This window comes from Belonocnema kinseyi, chromosome 4, assembly GCF_010883055.1.
Source record: "Belonocnema kinseyi isolate 2016_QV_RU_SX_M_011 chromosome 4, B_treatae_v1, whole genome shotgun sequence".
In the NCBI taxonomy this organism is placed as follows: domain Eukaryota; kingdom Metazoa; phylum Arthropoda; class Insecta; order Hymenoptera; family Cynipidae; genus Belonocnema; species Belonocnema kinseyi.
Window position 1 is genome coordinate 137,903,376 of NC_046660.1, and position 18,379 is coordinate 137,921,754.

The 18,379-nt window shown below is 34.7% G+C and overlaps 1 protein-coding gene across 3 annotated transcripts in view; it reads left to right on the forward strand.

The window, feature by feature from the left end:
- Positions 1–307: 307 nt before the first annotated feature.
- LOC117171173 (exportin-2) overlaps positions 308–18,379 on the forward strand; it is a 278,471-nt gene continuing 260,399 nt past the window's right edge. For 2 of the 3 annotated variants that reach the window (XM_033358237.1, XM_033358239.1), the window contains exon 1: positions 308–548. In XM_033358237.1, coding sequence (XP_033214128.1) covers positions 464–548 — 85 coding nt within the window. In that variant the 5' untranslated portion in view covers positions 308–463. Of the gene's footprint in view, positions 549–4,502; positions 4,602–18,379 lie in introns of those variants that run through there. The other variant, XM_033358238.1, reaches the window with a different exon arrangement.

The window sequence follows — 18,379 nt, forward strand, 5'->3', positions numbered from 1 at the left end:
GAAAGACTTAAAGCAAAATTTGAAGAATATCAGACAAAAGAAAGATAAGCAACATTTTTTAATGCCTTTAAATCATATTTTCATAATTTTGCACTAATCCTTTCGTATGGCAATACGCAAATGAAAGTTTGCAAAGACAAGTTTTTCAGGTTGTCAGTCGCATATGACAGTTTCCAAATGGCAGGGCCAGTCGACCGTCAATGCTTTCGATTTCAAAAGTCAACCTTTCCTTGCCCCGTTCACCCGCTGTCGACAGCAACGCGCGTACAATTGGTCTGCGAACTAAATATAATCATAATAGTACGCGGCCGTCCACTTCCCATTGCGTTGACCGCCCCTGATTAGTTCCGAAATGTGTAGCAGTGAAATAGAGTAAAGAAATTTTTTGAAAAGCCGGTTAATCATAACCTAACCGTGTCAAATTGAATTTTGTGTTATAACGCTCTATTGCTAATCCGGGAAAATGGAAATTACAAATGAAAATTTAATCACTCTTAGCGAATACTTAAAGCACTCACTTAGCCCAGATGTTAATATTAGACGGCCAGGTATTACTAAATCATTGTATTTTAGAATTTATGTGTTGTATGCATGGTAATAAGATGCATATGTGAAATTGTCTTTTAGGTTTATTTTACCATTGTCAAGTATAACAAAATATCCATAAACGAAAAGTCACACGTGTCTATATGTCCGAACACAACCAAAGCCCCCTTCGCTTTCCTAGGTCCGTATGTTTAAACTTGACCGTGTTATAAGCGTATGGACTTTAGTGTGGAATGGTCGTGTTTATAGCAGGTCCTAAACTCTTGAAGGAGATCGAGGGGAAGACCGTGCTCTGCAAAATATTGCCAGGCTGGAGACTACTATTAGTCCCAACGCCAACCCCATTTGCGTCATATCAGCGAGGTCCATTCGATTTTTTTAATTCTTATGAAAAATTATCTGATTCCAAAACTGTGTAGCAGAACTCTGGCAAATGTGTTGTTCTCGAGATATTCGCAATTAATTTTTTTTTATAAACATTTGATTAAACATTTGGAATTTTTGAATTTTTTTTCTCTTGTTAGACAAGCTCATGAGAAACAATAGTTTCGGCGTTTTTCCGCTCCGAAAAATATTTATTGTTCAAAGTTAATTAACGTGTAAAATAAGCGACAACAAATACTTTTATCAATAACCAAAAAAGTATTTCACGAATCGAAAAAAGTAAGGATATTTTGAAAGTACCAACTGAAATAAACAATTTATAATGAACACTGTTCCTCTGAAGTGAATAATTTGAAAGATAGCAGAGCTTTTGTTATAATTCATTTTATCGCGTTACAACAAATAGTCATTTTTCATTGAGTGTATTACTATTTGAGGCAAAATTTCTGCAAGAAAAACACTAAAGTTGTATCACAGATCTCGAAAACGTAAAAACTACGCCTTTGGGTCTAGGGACTACCTGCCATGTGCGCGCCTCGGTCTGCTACCAAGTTTACTGCGTTATTAATAGGACATTGTCATCCTCCAGAAAAAAATAGATTTTAATAACTTTTCAAGGAATAAAAAAATAACTAATTAATTTATATGACTGAATTCGTAGCAATTTTTGAAAATTTTCAGATTTTATCCCGCCTTTCTACCACAAGCAGAAGCAAAGACGAGCGCTCCAAATTTAAACAATTATGTGGGTTTTTATATTTAAATTGGGCAATTTTCGTTTATACCACGGTATTAATACTGCTTCAAAGAATAAATACACCAATTTTCACACCTTTATCTCTTTTTTGGATAGAATTACATCAACATAAAGTGAACAAATTAAACAGTCATCCCAATTTGCATAAATTTAAACAATTTAATGATCATTTCGGATAAACTTTGAGTTATCAAGTATGTGAGTATAGTTTCTTGCAGAAATTTTGCCTCAAATAGTAATTCGCTCATTGAAAATTGACTATTTGTTGTAACGCGATAAAATGACTTATAACAAAAGTTCTGTTATCTTTTAAATTATTAACTTTAGAGGAACAGTATTCATTATAAAATTATGTATTTGAGTTGCTACTTTCAAAATATCCTTATTTTTTCCATTCGTGAAATACTTTTTTGGTTATTGATAACATTTTTTGTCACTTATTTTACACGTTAATTAACCTTGTGCAATAAATATTCGTCAGAGCGAAAAAAACGCCGAAACAACTTGTTTCTCATAAGCTTCAAATTTTAAATGTTTCATCAAACGTTTTATAAAAAAATAATTAATTGCGAATGTCTCGAGAACGGCACATTTGCCAGAGTTCTGCTACACAGTTTTGGAATCAGGAGATCATTTTACATAAGAATAAAAAAATGGAATGGACCTCGCCGATCCGACGGAAATGGGGTTGGCGTCTGGACTATGTTCCTAGTTTTTAGATGGACGGGGATTTGCAAATTTACAAGGGGAGGGTTTTCCACAGGATCTCCATTTTGTCCAAGTAGTGGGTTTTGTGCAATGGTGGTCATGTTCACAACATGGCTTACATTATTGGGAGTTGAGCACATTATACGTCAAACGTTTTTTCTTTGTTTGAATAAAGACGAGAACAAAATGGCCTTAAATCCAAAAGGGATATATTGATATAAACAAAAGAGAAACTTGTGACGTATTATGTGCACGACCCCTTGTGCGTTAAGGGAGGTGGGGTGGTTAGAGGAAGTCCGAGCTTTGCAAAATATTTCGAGATTCAGATACCGAAGAGTCCATGTCGAAGTTAATTGAATCATGTGTGCTACTTGGTTAGTCTTAACATAAATTTAAAGACGAAAAGTAAAATTCACAAACTGCCGAATTTTAATAACCTAAAACTAGGGATTTATAACATACGGTTGGAGTTTGGGATCTGGTTGGATTGTTTGGAAGGAGTTGAAATTATTTATTAGAGCCCTTTGTTCATTTTTATACACAGTATTATACAATGAATATTAATGGAACTAAAATTGATTATTTAAAAATATTTTCTGATAATTTTGTTTTTGAGAATTTGATCTCTACAACCTCAAAATTGCATTTACATTTAAGTACTGACTGTTCGACCGGGAAATCTGAAAATGGCCAGGAATGTTTTGAGATAAGGAAAAATCGGTAAATCACAGATTAAATTATTATTGAGCTTTCACTGGGCTTTAAAAAATTACTGTTATGTAATTGTTTATTGAAATATATTTGTCAACAATTATTAAGAAAATACTTTAAAAAAATCGTAAAATATCGATATTTTCAAGTCGATACATCGTTGGGTGCAATTGCAAAATAGGGGCGTCACCTGTTTTTTGGCTGGAAAAACAGTTTTTTTTGGCAACAAACTATTAGAATTTTTAATTAAAAGATAAATGAAGGGATTTGACTAGGCAGAAGTTTAAAATTATTGTTACTTTTGTTACTGCGATGTCTTAAATATGGGTATGTCACGATCTCGGAATGATCATATTTAACTCACCGCTTAGGGGCTTTTAAACAGCCAAACGGCCAGAAATACTCATTTGAAAGGTGACAAAAGTAACTTTGTCAAAACCCTACCCTTTTCCAACGATTCGCGGGGGCGGAAAGGCCCCCTATGATCAGTAAAAAAAATTAAGTTGGTCAAATCCCTACCCATTTCCAACTTCTCGTTAAATATGATAATTCCGATATATTGCGATAAACCCATATTTGAGACATAATAGTGACAGAAGTAATAATAATTTTTAACTTTAGCTGCATCAAATCGCTTCATTAATCGTTCAATTAAAGATTCTAATAGTTTGTTGCCAAACCATTTTTTGTTTCAGCCAAAACGAAGGTAACAGGTGATGGCTCCTATTCTGCAATCTAACCCATCGTTGATATCGATGTTTTCATGCTAGATATATCGATATTCTTATTTCGATATTAAGTCACTAGCTCATGTGACGAAAGAAAGCAGGCTCGATCAACCTTGAAGTGTGAAATGACGAATTTTTAGAACATAAGGGGACGGGGACTGAGAGGCAGTGAGGAGGGCGAGATTAGTTCTTCTGCCCATCGCAGATGGCGCAAATTGGTGTAAAAAGCGCGTGCGCGAAAAATTAATTGTTTTGTTATTCGTTGCTGTCACGTGTTGTCTGGTGCTGTCAATGCAAAATGGTGCACATGTGACTCCAAGACTTTTTCTACTGAAAATATAAAAATTAAAGCAAAATGAAGTAAATGCAATTTAGCGAATCACTTTGTTACTTTTGGTCGCTTCTTTTGAAAGTCGATCCTCTGTTTTCAATTTTCTTTTCGAAATATACCCTTAATTCAACGCATTTTAAATTCAACGTTTTCAGCTGCATTCCAATTGAAGTATACACATTTATTTGGTTTTAAATATAAATTAATTAAAATTTTATTTTTCAAAATTGTAATTTATGACTTTTAAAATTTATTAATTGTAGGTCAAACATGAAAAAGTAGATTTACAGTTAACCCTAGAGATAGAGCCGCCTGATATAGTTCCTTCGAGAATTGACGCTGCGCTGTAAGTAGAAGGAAAAGGAGCTACGCGGGGTGAGCGGCGGTCGCTCAGGCGTGAAAAAACAAATGTGTTTTCTACGGAACGGCACTCTAGGTAATTCTGCACCTCTTCCATCCCCAAAATCGGCCCAATCTCAAAGTTTCACTGTATTTAAAATTCATAGCGGTTCTATCATACATATTGAACCATGAAAACCTCTGACCTTTTTTAAGCTTTTTAAAACTCTTTTGAAAACTTTTTCCTGACACTTTTGGTTGTATTTTCTTAATAAAAGAGTAAGTGCTATTTGAGGCGTTCTTTCGAAGAACGACCTAAGTGCAATTTAATCGTTTCGAGAAAAAGCGATTTGAAAATTTAACATTGTACTACTCATCGTTTAATATAACTAATCACATTTTTTTTATTTACTGTAAACATATACTGTCGAATAATAAATTTCAGGCATGAAATCTTCAATAAATATTTTTTAACTATATTTTTGCGACAATTTATGTGAGAGAATTTATTTATATAATTTAATTTAATGATATAAAATAAATGCTATTTTTTATAATTTATTTATTTCTGAACCTAACTAATTGCACACAGCATTTTCATAAGCTGCAAATTAGTCGCGGTAAAATTATCTATTAGTTGGTTTAATAAAACGTAATAAAAATAAAAGATCTTTCTGTTTAGCTTCATTGATACCAACTTGAGGCAATTTTTTAATAGTTAAGTTCTCTTTGTTGCAAACAGCCGCATTATTATTAAAATAGGTGAAACCTTCACCACTACTTCGCTCAAGGTTAGTTTTGTTCAAAGTGCTTGTTCCTGAGTAAGTTGACTCTTATGGTTTCCGACTTCGTTATGTCACTCATGGGTTGTGTTTTTCATAAAAAACATTGAAATCTGGTTTTTGCCGTTTATAAAATTATAATTAAAGGTCACTCAGGGTAATTTTTTGTCCAAATGATTGATTTATAACGAAAATTTATCAAGGTATAGAACGGATTTCTTCACCCAAAGATACAAACCTAAATTGTACTATAGTAAAAACTGGAAAAAATTAGACGTAGGCGAAATTTTGTAAAGAAAACAAACATTGGCCGACCTATAAATATTCATTTTATTTCCCGAAAGAATAAAAAAAATTCTTCGAAACGCTTTTATTGCAACAATTTTATTGAAGACAAATATTGTTTATAAAAATAAAATTATTATAATTTTTACATAAATTTCTTAGAATAAAAAAATATCAACGAGATTGGTAAAACATCTCTTAAAGAATAAAATGATTGTCCCGGAAGTTAGAACCGACAAATTAATATTAAAACAAAATGAAAGTTCTCAATTGAGCCAGACTTGCAACCGGAAAATAAGGGAAATAAAGGACGATTCTGGATTATCTCAAAATGATATAATTTACATATTTTAATGTTAAAATTTTAACTTTTTTAATTTGGAAGTATTATTAGTGACACAAGTGTAGACGTTCGATTGAGTCCTCATAAACAATGTTGAATTTAAAAATCGCTTCAAATCAGTAGATTCTTAAATGAACGCCTTTATTCGATTTCAAAATCTTATTGAAGTATTATTTCAGTACAAAGTATTTATATTTATTGATGCCCAATAGCTTTAAAAGCCATTTACAGGGTATTCCATTTTTAACCTCTTTAATTTGGAAATTTTAAATTGAAAAAAGAACAACAATTTTCAATAGTAAACAGTTAAACCAAAAATCAAACATTTAAAAAAATGTATTATAAATAATTTATTAATTACAGTGAAACCCTTCAATAGTTCTCCCTTCTATAGCCCTTCCGAGAATTGACGCCGCTCCGCAGGTAGGCGTAAAAGGAGTTGCGCGGGGTCTGCGCTTTTCACTCAATCGCGCACTTAGGCGTGAACAAACAAAAGCGGAGCGCGCTATAATGAATTAGTCCCCACCCACCGCCAACCCCAAAATCGACACTATAAAAGAGTTTCACTGTAATTACTTCAAATTTAATAATCGAATTTCTATAATAATTCTGTTTGCCTAAGAATTTAGGAAAATCTACAAACCGAAAATGAATTGTCCCCATTTCAGAGTGATAAATTTAAACTTTGAATGTTACAATTCTAATTTTTCATTAGTAATTTGAAGGTACAATTATTATATTTTGATTTTTAAAGATCAGTCTAGCAATGGTTAGTTTAGAAAAAAAATATCGAATAAGCTGTAGGTTTTTGAATGTTTCGAATAAAAGAAAAAAATTTGGAGCGTCTCAAGAATTTTGAAAGATTAAAATTTTTTTATGATTGCTAGGAAGATCAAAAATTTTTTTATTTCGAAAAAGTCCATAACTCAACGAGAATGTTTACAAATATTCCAAAACATTTCAAATTATTTTCAAAATTGTAAAAAATCTGGAAGCTCTTGAAATAATTTTGGTTGCAGGATTTTACAAAAATGATAGTAAAAATTGGTAACCGTTTAAAAGATATTTAAAATCTAACAAAAAGAATTTGAAAAGATTTGAAATAATTTAAAAGGAAATTGATACTTTTTATTATTTCGAAATTAAATTTCGACTTTTTCCTTTGAAAAATGACATAATTTAAATAGAAGGTGTAAAAAGATGGAGCCACTGAAAAAATTCCGAAAGCGATGAATGAAAAATCACCAAAATTGAAATCTCAGACAGCCGAATCGGAAAATTCGCGACAGAAAATGTCCAAAGTAAAAAATCCCCGAATTATGGAATTCCCGAATTTAAACATGAAAAAATACATTTTTTTTAATAATTGTTTTTTTTTAATTCAAATAATAATTTTTTTAAAACTTAAACATTAAAAAATATATTTGATAAAAGTATTCGATTATTGTATTTTCAATGAATAAACAATATATAATTAACAAACATATTTTCAATTGATTAAACTCAAGAATTTTTTAGTTCGGATATTTTATAATTCAGCAATTTTCTTTAGGTAATTTTAAAGTTCGATAATATCTTATTGTCGGAAATTTTATTTTTCGTGCCTTTTTCAATTCGAGAGTTTTACGTTTCAGCACTTTTATAGTTACGAAATTTTATTATTTGAGAATTTTGCAATTTACGAATCTTACAGTGTCGGGAATTTTATTTTTCGGGATTTTTCAGTTGCTTCTTCCGAAAAATAAATTTTTCGTCACTGTAAAAATTCCTGGAATTATAAAATTATCGAAATTTAAAAGTCCCGCTTTAAAAGGTCCTTTAATCGTTAACGTAGGATACACTGAAACCCCGTTTAAGTTTACTCATCCGAAACGAAAACATCTCACTTAGGTTTACTCGGGAAGGGCTTCCACCACCGTTCTCACCACGAGAGGAACCCCTCCGGGCGAAAACTTAAACGGGGTTTCAGTGTACTTTAAAAGCAGATTCGTTTCACTAAAAATCATTCCACGGCAGTGGCGGCTGTTTCACGCGCTGCTCGACCGTTTTTCACGTCTTAGCAATCGGTGAGCCACTGTTCGATCACTCACATCGCATTGCACCGTTGTCCACGGCTCATGGAGCCGTAGAGATTACTTACGAAACAAATCCACGGCTTATACAGCTGGGAATGCGGTGAAGGGCATTCAGCAGATATCGATTATCGATGTATTAACAGCCGAACAGCTGATTTGCTTATTCTACAGAAATTAGTGTCTGTGCAATTTTGTCGTTGTCTCCAGTGATTTTTCGGAGCTTTATGACTACAAATTTTTCAAAATTAAATGTAAACGTTGATTCGTTAATTCTGTTTTGGTGTTCAAAGACTACGGTGTCACGTAAGGCTTTACGGTAAGTTAATGACAATAGGAATTCCGAAAATTTTCAAAGCATTATTTTTATTTTAACGCTTTCATTCATGGTATATTTTAAAATGTTGGTTCGATTTTTAAATTTTTAGTGCATCTATGAATGTTGTATTTACTTTCTAAGAGTGAAAGTATATAACATAACCTCTTTTCATCACTGCACAAATAAACAGCGTTAATTCTTGTAGAATAAGCAAATTAGCTGTTCGGCTGTTAATAAATAGATAATCGATATTCAGAATCGATATCTGCTGAATGCCCGTCACCGCATTATCAGCTGTATAAGTTCGTGATCCATGGTTTGTACAGCCGTGGATTCGTTTCGACAGTAATCTCTACGGCTCCACGAGCCGTGGTCAACGGTGCAATGCGCCATGAGTGATCGAACCGTGACTCAAGGATTGCTAAGACGTGACAAACAGTCAAGCGATGCGTGAAACGCAGCCGCCCTAGACGTGGAATGATTTTTATTACTCAAATGTTGAAGCCACGCGTCATTAACGCGTGGAACACGGTGCGCTACGACGCGGCGTTTTCTCCTTGTAGAGTCACGCCTTTTCATCTTTAGAAGACAATCACTTTTATCGTGGCACGATTTTAGATTTACGCTAAAAGTATGCACTTTAATGGTTAAACGATTGCAGTTCAAAAGCGCAGTGATGCGGTTTCACGCATGTGCACACATTCATGCTCACATTCAGATGCATGCAATCTTGCTCGAATGAATGTACGATAATTATGTTACGGCAAGAGTACATCCCATTTTAACCGTTTAACTTTACCTTCTACGCGTTAAAGTAGAGTCGCTTATCGTTGAAACGATTTTGAGTTAAACGACTCGCACTTTAACCGTTATAGGATCTGTTTTCAAATTTATTTCTCAAACGATGGCACTTTGACCGTAACAGTATTCCTTTATTGATTAGAGGAAATTTCTGAGAGTGCAGAGATTGTTTGGTAATAATGCCCTGATCAGTTGGAAGATACCACATTTGTTTAATGCCCTTAATGATATTAATAGTAAAGAGAAGTATCCCACATACTTAGGCCTTACTTAGGTTATATTGATCCAATAGGTTTGCAAATTTATTTGATAATAATTATTGTATAATTTACCATTATTACCTTCTATTTTAATAGGATTAATTATTTCTACGGTCGTTAAATTGTTGTTGCAACTCATATCTAATTTTGTTATAACAAGAGGGATTATAGTATATCCATTGGAGATAAGTATGAAGGTTTCCTTATGAAGCAAGTAAGGAGATTGATTGCATTTTAAATCCGAATATCTTTTAAAAAGGCAAGAGAAAAAGGTTTCAGGAACAGGGATAATTTTTTGTAAAGATCCTTCTTCATTTTCTAAAACGGGTATGCATAGAATATGAGTAAAAAGTTCTTGCATAAATGCTACAGAGAGTGAGCTTGTGTCGAGGATATACTGGTAATTTTCTTCTGTTTTGTCAAAGTAATAACGTGTTCGTTCTTCGAATTCTTTTAGCGTATGTTTTAAAATTGCAGGTGCTAATATTAACAAAATTATCTTTAGTGTTACTGCTTACTGTTTGTCTTAATTTTTATGCCAGTCCTTTTCCATTTCGAATTTCTTGTTTTACTGATAAATATTCGGTTGATAAAGAATTGAATATTAATTTAAGAATCTTTGTATTATTTGATAGCACTGATGCTATAGTTTTATTATCGGTATATAATTTTTCAAATTCGGAATTTATTTGTATAAAGTCATTGTAAAGTCATTTGTTCCAAATAATGTTTTAGAAATATCGCCGACAAAGTTAGCTAATCCTCTCTAGTGCCGTTGTTTCCCGAGTAACTTATGCAGGATAGTGATTTTAGAAATCAATCGGTTACATCTTCCTTTGATTAACCTTAATTCTTCTTTGGGTGCACAAGAAGTTCCACAAGCTCGCTCAGCTAAAATTAGGGTGTGATCTATTGCTTCTAACCTTTGCTCTGTTGTAGTTAGATTTATTCCTATAATTAATCTCCATTCTTCGTGGTGAAGATGTAGTCTAATGTTGTTATCATATATTAGATCTATTACTTCCTTTGGACCTTTCCAACTAGGATATAGTTGATTGCTTTTGGTATTATTTTTAAAGTTTACTTTATCGCCTGGTTTGTAAATTTGGTGTGCTCTTACAATACCTTCGTCTAATCGTCTTTTTTAGTTTTTTCTTGTTTCAGTTCAATTCTCTCTCTCATTTTCATGATATTACGGTCGTGTTGTAGTTTCCATTTCTTGATTAAATATTGGTATGTGAGGCTGGTTGCTGGGACTATTGTAGATGGGATATTGGGTTCTCTGCCAAAAGTGGCCTCAAATGGTGTTGTTTCTAAAGTTGTGTTTTTCATAGTTTTTATTGTGAAACTGATCAATTTTAAGTTATCGTCCCATTCGTTATAATTTTCGACCATTGATGTTTTAATTATGTTTTTTAAAGCATAGTGCATTCTTTCAATGTTGCCGTTGGATGGAGGATGGAACGCTGTTGTTTTTATGTGCTGGGTTCGAAGTGTTTCCTCTAATTGCTGCATTAATTCAGATAGGAAGTTTTGTCCTTAATCAGATAAAATGGTTTTAGTTGCACCAAAGATATAGATATAGTGTTCTAACAGTCCATCAATGTTTGAATTTGATGCTTCGTTGTGTAAAGGCAACAGGACGGTGTACCTTGTTAATCTTTCTGGGATGCTTAACATGTATTTATTGCCTTTACGAGTTTGTGGCAATGGTCCAAAAATGTCTAGGGCGATTTTATCATTCGGGTTTGTTGGAATATTCGGTAATATACTAGATGGTTGGTTAGTTATTCTAGTTGTTAGTTATTATTCTCAGCTTTAGTAATTTCCCGAGTATTCGAGAAGCTTAAATAGAATCCCGTATCTGGATAAAGTTTGATAAAAATTGTACTAGTTCTTGGATTAGTTCTTTTTGTACGGTAGTGAATAATAGATCTCCAAATTATAGTTGCACTAAAGTTAGCTTTCTGTCTCTAATTTCATCTATAACCCAGGCTAAATGTTTCAACCAGTTCTCTTCTTCATATTTCGGCATGCTTTCTTTTTTAATTGGTTTCCATAATTTTCTAACAGCATTTGGGTTCATTTTTACTCGACCATTTGTAACGGGGTCTAATCACTATTCCATGAATTAGTTGTACCAATTGACTTGGGGATTTTCAGGGGTTCCTTGCGAAATGTCTTCCACGTCGGGACCTTTGGATGGATCTAGTTTCTTTTCGCTGAATATATTAACCTTTTCTTGCGGTTTTAGTATTTCAATTTCGGCGATTTCAGGTTTTGCTGTTATAGGTTCTGGATTTTAACTACCTAGGGGTGGGTTTACCTAAAATTTAAATGTCTTCTATTTCAGATAGCTGTGCTTCTAGTTCATCTATGAGGTCGTCCTTGAAGGCTTCTTGTAATAAATCTTTTTCTCGAATAGGAAAAAGTCTTGATACGTATTGCACTTCATATTTGTATTCTTCGAGTCTTAACCTCCATCTCAATAATTGTACACTGGGGTCTTTGACATTGTGAAGCCATACAAGAGCTTTGTGGTCGGTTTGGATCTCAAAAGGTTTTACAAGCAGATATTATCTTAACCTTTTAATTGCCCATACTATGGCTAGTAATTCTTTTCCCCTTTTTTGATATATTAAAACTCTCTGTATATGTGGGCGTCCAATCAAAGATAGGGTCCATCTGTATTAATTTCGTTAAAGGTTTCGCTGTGGATGAAAAGTTTTTGATAAATTTTCTATAGTAATTGACAAGTCCCAGAAATCATTGAATCTGTTTGACATTTTTAGGTTCTTTATAATTTTGGACCGCTACCACTGTGGTTGGGTTAGGTTTCACCCCTTTTGCTGTAATTCCGTGTTCTGAATATTCAAGTTCGGGTCTGAGATATTCACACTTAGAAGCTTCTTATTTCAATTGAAGTTTTTTTTATTCTTTCTAAGGCGGTGACTAAGTTTCTGTTATGTTCTTCCAAGGTTTCTGCAAATATTACAATCTCATCAATATAGACGAAGCATGCCTTTCCTATAAGTCGCCTAAATGCGTTTTCCATCATTCGTTGGAATGTGGCCGGTACATTTTTGAGACCAAAGGTCATTCTGTTGTATTCGTAATGTCCTCGAGCAGTAGAAAATGCTGTATATTTTTTTAGTCTTCTGGCATAGGAATTGGGTGAAATCCAACACTCATGTCGAATGCAAATTCCTTGTGAGCTTCAAGGAGCTTATGTGATCTTAAATTTAGTACTTTGTCCGAATTTAGCGTGACTTCGTGGTGTATTAATGTGGTACAGGGTAAGGGGTCACCTGGTAAAGTGAAAACTTCCTGGTATGTATGAATGATCTTCCGTATTTGGCTTCTTGTACTCGGTTCGCTATGTGATGATTGCAGAATTTTTTCAAGTTCGATAATCCTGGTTAATATCGTCTTGTCTGGTATCATGTGCTCCTCGCTTCCCCTCTGTTTTTGAGTCTCGCCTCGAGACTGTATTTTTGAAATTTTTGAAATTTTTATAGTTTCTGGTATCAGGATAGGGTTTGTGGAATAGTTATTTATTGGAACACTGATTTCGCGATTTTTTATGGTGTAAATTCTGTCGTGGATTAGTTCATTCTATTCTATCCAAACATTTCCGTCTTTTCTGCTACTTATATTCTGCAGATTTTAGAGGTATTTTTATCAACATAGTTGCCATTTTTATATAGGGGCATTTTTATGTCGTATAGGAGCAGGGACTTTGATGTTATAGCGTATCTTTGATACTTTTAAAGAAGGGTAGACCAATAATTCCGGATTTTGGTAGAGGAAAATCGTCATCTACTCAATGAAACAGATTTTTTTTCTTTGCACATGTTATGTAGGCTGCTTTTATGAACTGGTGTCAGTCGTTGCCTATTGCGAAATTTTTAAGGAATTTTATTTTTTCGAATTTGTCCAGTAATTCTCTTTTCTTTATAATGTTAATTGATGCCCCTGAGTCAACTAGTAAGTTGTATTATGTTCCATTTCATCTTCATCCTCTAATGGATAATAGTTGTCCACATACTGCTGATACTCGGCTGAGTCCTCGTACACTATCTGTTCCATTTTTTCTTCTTCCGTCATGAAGTTACTGTCTATCATGTTGTCTTCTTGTTCTCGAGTTGTCCTTATTTGAGGTGGTCGCTTAAAATATTGGCCGTATTGAAAATTTGCAGGTTTCGCAGAGCATTGTGTTGCAAAATGGCCAAGATTTCCGCATTTGTGGCACTTAATTGTGGCACTCATTAGAGGTCGTGAGGTTATCCGTTGCTGTGTCGGCTGAGCTTCTTTAAACCATATCTCGGATTCTATTGCCATGTTATGATCCTCTTGCAGGTTCATTGGATTTTGTACTTTAAGTTATAGTTCAATTTCTGTTCTTACATTTAATATGTATCTTTTTGTACTTTTCTTTTCTTCAATGTTTATTGCTATTTTTCTTTCTCTGGAATTAGAATGTTCTGACTGTACTGCGTATTTAAGTTGGTTAACCATTTGTCTAAACCTTAAGTTGAAGTGTTGTCTAGTTTCATTTATTTCTTGCTTACAGCTTTCAAGTTTGCTTCTTAAGGGTGATACTGAGCCAATCTGTTTTAAATTTGGTCTCAAAGTGCTGTGCAAGTTATATCGTCCTGTTTGTTTAGGACCTTGATTGTCCTAATTATGTCCTTTGCAAGTATATTTTGTTTCAGTAATCGGTTTGGTTCATTTTCGTGCTTATTATGTATATGTTAATTAATATGTTAATTATGTTATAATTGTAGTTCCTGCTTTATTAATTACACTGATAAGCCTTATGAGTTGTTTTTGCGTAACTTTATCTTCTTCGCTATCTGACTCTTCTCTGTTTGATGTAAGAATATCATGAGCGTCCTTATGTGTAACTACTTCTCCCTTCACTCCGCATTCCTCAGCTATAGCTTGTATTGCGGAGAGCCGTTTATCGTTTTCCTTTGCTAATGCGGGTCTATGAGGTGTTCCTTCAGGCATGGTTAAATTTAGAAAGGGGAAACTAGATTTGTCTATCGAGTATGCGTTGGAGTCTATCTCGACAGTTGCGTACCTTGAATTATTTATTTTTGTAGGTATTGAAAGCCAGTGTGGGACTTTTTTCCTAAATTCAACGTAATGTTTTTATTTGCGTTACAGAAGTTTCCCGTTTAAACCTTGGTTTGTTCGTATCATGCTACAAGAATGCCAAGACACTTCAGGTAGATCTTGTTTTTATTGACGGACGCGGAGGCCAGGGAGCACCATGAGCGTGTGTACGGACATGAGCCTAAAGTTTGGTGGTACTTGAAAGCAAAATTTATGATTTGAGTCGTAAAATTTGAAACTAACAAAGTTTTGCAAGAGGTCAGTGAAATTCCTGAAGTAAATCTCAACAAGGAATTCAATGGTGACTTTCATTTTGACCTTGACGTTGACCTTCATGGCTTTTCGAATGTCAACTTTGTTTTTTTAAATGGAAATCCCCTTTTTTACATCTGCAATCGATAGAGCGGAAAATTCTGCGTTCAGGTACGTACCCAAGTCACAGGTGAATCGTAACGTTCAAGGTCAGTTAGAGGTTATTTGAAATTAACAAATTTTTCCAAGAGTTCAGTGCAATTCCTGAAGTAAATTTCAACGAGAAATTCATTGGTGAGCTCTGTATTGATCTTGGTGATGATCTTCAAGGGTTTTTCCAAGCAGTTTAGGTTTACGTTTTGCATTGCCCAGGAACAACGACGTGGACGTAGTAAATTCTGTTCTCTGTGTGGTTACAGCATTACGAATCATCTCTCTATCAATCAAAGTAGCCTGCTGCAGAATCCGATTCTGCCATTCGTCTAAGCTTTGCGGTTGCTTTGAGTATACTTTGCTCTTTAAATAACCCCAAAGAATATAGTCGAGAGGCGTCAGATCAGGAGATCTAGCAGGCCACTCGATTTCACCCCTTCTTCCAATCCACCTTTGAGGGAACAGAGTATCCAAATATGCTCGAACCTCCCTACCGTAATGAGCCACTGCTTCGTCCAGCTGGAACCCAATATTTTGTAAACTAACACCTGTAATCTCCCTTATTCTTGGTACAATTTGGTTTCTGAGAAGCTCTTCATATGCACGGGCATTTAGATTACCATCGATGAAGAAAGGGCCTATCAATGTATCATTCAAGATACCGGCCCAAACATTAATCTTTTGTGTATATTGTGTGTGACTCTCCAACATCCACTCAGGATTTGTGTCGGACCAATATCTACAGTTTTATTGTACAAGAAAAGAGGATCTCTATCAATTCTGTGCATCATAATTTCACAAAATTGAACCCGACGATCAGGATCGTCTTCATTGAGCTCTTGTACCAGATGAACTTTGTAAGGATGAAAATTAATGCTTTTTAAAATACTTCGCACTGTCTCAGGAGCAAAGTCACGCTCATCACTAGCTCGACGTAAACTAAGGTGTGGGTTTTCAACAAATGCTTGGGCTATGTCCATCTGCATTTCCTCAGATCCTGAAGATTTTGGCTGACCAGTTCTCTAAAGGTCCTTGATAGAATCATGATTCATAAAGCGCCTTACAGCTCTTTCAATTGTTGATTTTGAGACAGGATTTAACCCTTCTCCATTACGAAAAGTGCGATTAAAAAGCAAAAGAACTTGATCATAAGATTCAACTCGATCTCCTCAACCACTCATTATTAATACAGATACCCTCTCTCGTTCCGAAAGTTTAGCTTGCGCCATAATAATCTTTTAGCGAAAGATAGTAAGTATTTACTCTTAATACATAAATTTCTTTTCGATTCGTAATATTCCTATGGAAAAACGGTGTAGGACTTATGGTATCGCCTTAGTTATTGACTTAGGTATCAAACTTGGAACCTTTAATGAAAAATTTCCTTATGATTTTACAATATTTAAAACGCTGTAACCATGATCAATACAGAGCTTACCAATGAATTTCTCGTTGAAATTTATTTCAGGAATGCCCTTCACTTTTTTGAAAAATATTTTACCTGAGCTACCCGCTCCCAGCGAAACCGCGGTAAAATTTCCGCCACAACCACGTCTCACGACCGTGAGATAGGTGGTTACAGTCTGTAACGGAATCAATACGACGATCCAACAAAAGCCGCGTGCATCCTAAGAACACGGAGCGACCCAAGGACCACCGCCTTCTACATTTTTCCCGCAAGTGTTTTAGCATATTGTTGACACGCAGGGATGCTTTTTAGGCCATTAGCGAGTGAAAGCTTGGCACCTCCAAGAGCGCCGATGATAAGGACGATTAGTTTAACAGAATATTCCGGGTACAATCGTTGCATCTCCCTTATAAGGTCTCGATACCTCTCTTTCTTTTCATTTTCCTTGGCTATGATGTTTTTGTCAGCTGGTGCCGAAAATTTGATAACGAACATGGTTCGCTTCTCGAAGTTACGAGGAACCATGTCATGCCTCGAGTGAGCGACAGAAACAATTTTAGAGAATATAAAGTTACAGTATATGCGGCACTTCCCATTCTCGACAATTGACTTGATTTCCCTAGGAGCATTTAGAGTTCTACTGGGACGGCAAGCAGGAGTAAAAGTAGCTACGCGGTGTGAGCGGTCTTCGCTCAGGCGTGAACAAACAAAAGCGTTTTCTACGAAACGGGACTATTTCTGGGTAATTCCCTACCTCCTCCAGACCCAAAAACGGCCCAGTCTCAGAGTGTTACTGTATTTTTTGGAACGTGATATTTTTTATGAATGCGCCAGTGAATATCTGTTCGTCTATTTTTCGTTTGTGAATGCGAAACGTACCCTAGCTCAGAACTGCCGTCTTAACATATAAAAGCCGGAAGAATAATTTTTCTACCACTTTGAATTAAAATTATATTTTTATAAAAATGTTATAATATATAATAAGTAAGAAGTTTAAAAATACGTACGAGAACTTTATTAGACGAATGGTCTACATATTGTTAACTGCCTATACCTCATAATAAGTAGCGCGTGGAAAAAGACAAGAGTGCGGACATATAATAGTATTAGGGCATATATGTATATTTCGGGAAATTTATGAACATTCTTTCGCAATTTACGCTAATCGTCATAGGCGTAATCGTCATAGGCGTCCAAAAGGGGTGATATCATGCATGTGTCATAAAAGTATTATTTATAACCATGAATATTATTTACCGGACTTCAGCCTTTTTCACACTGTGAAAAATGCGGTGAAACTAATTTATTTGTATGATACGTAATGAATATACAAGAGGCTGCGTTAATGAACAAGAGTTGCCTGAAAAAAACGAGTGCCACTGGAAAAGCACACTGCGTGTAAATCCAACCACGTGCGTGGATAAGCTTTGTGATTGTGAATTGAGAAGAGAAACGTAAATTGTCTATCAGTCGATAAAGAAACTGTCTGAAGATAATGATTAGCAATTCGTAATTTGACATGCAAAACCATTGTATATTTTTGAGATAAAATGTTTAATGGTTTCGCATTGAACTGATGTCGCTTAATGGCTCAGAGAAAATATACACACAGATATACTGATGTGGCGAGTATTATACATCAACAAATTGCCATGAACCTAGGACACTCAAGAGAATAGATGCTTTCCTATATGTAAAATCCAGTGCATGTTTTAGAAAACGAAAATAACTTACTGCGATATTACGATCCAAACGAATCATTTCATCTGGGGATATCAGAATCAACTTCAAAATCGTTCTTGGGGGCCTGGATTCGACATAAAAATCGACAAATCGTTTGTTTGCCAGCCAAGGCGGGCTTGCCTGTGCGCTTACTGTTCACTTCGTTCTCGGCTGCTCGCGAGTTAGGGGTTTTCCGTGATTTGTCAATCAGGCGCGAAACGCGTCTCCATCAGTGGCAATAACGTACTGCATGTAATTTTGCCATATATCAAAGATTATACATTCCGTATGTCCGATAATTATCGCCCGATGTTAATTAATATTAAGGTCTCTTTAATTTACTACTTCATTCAAAGT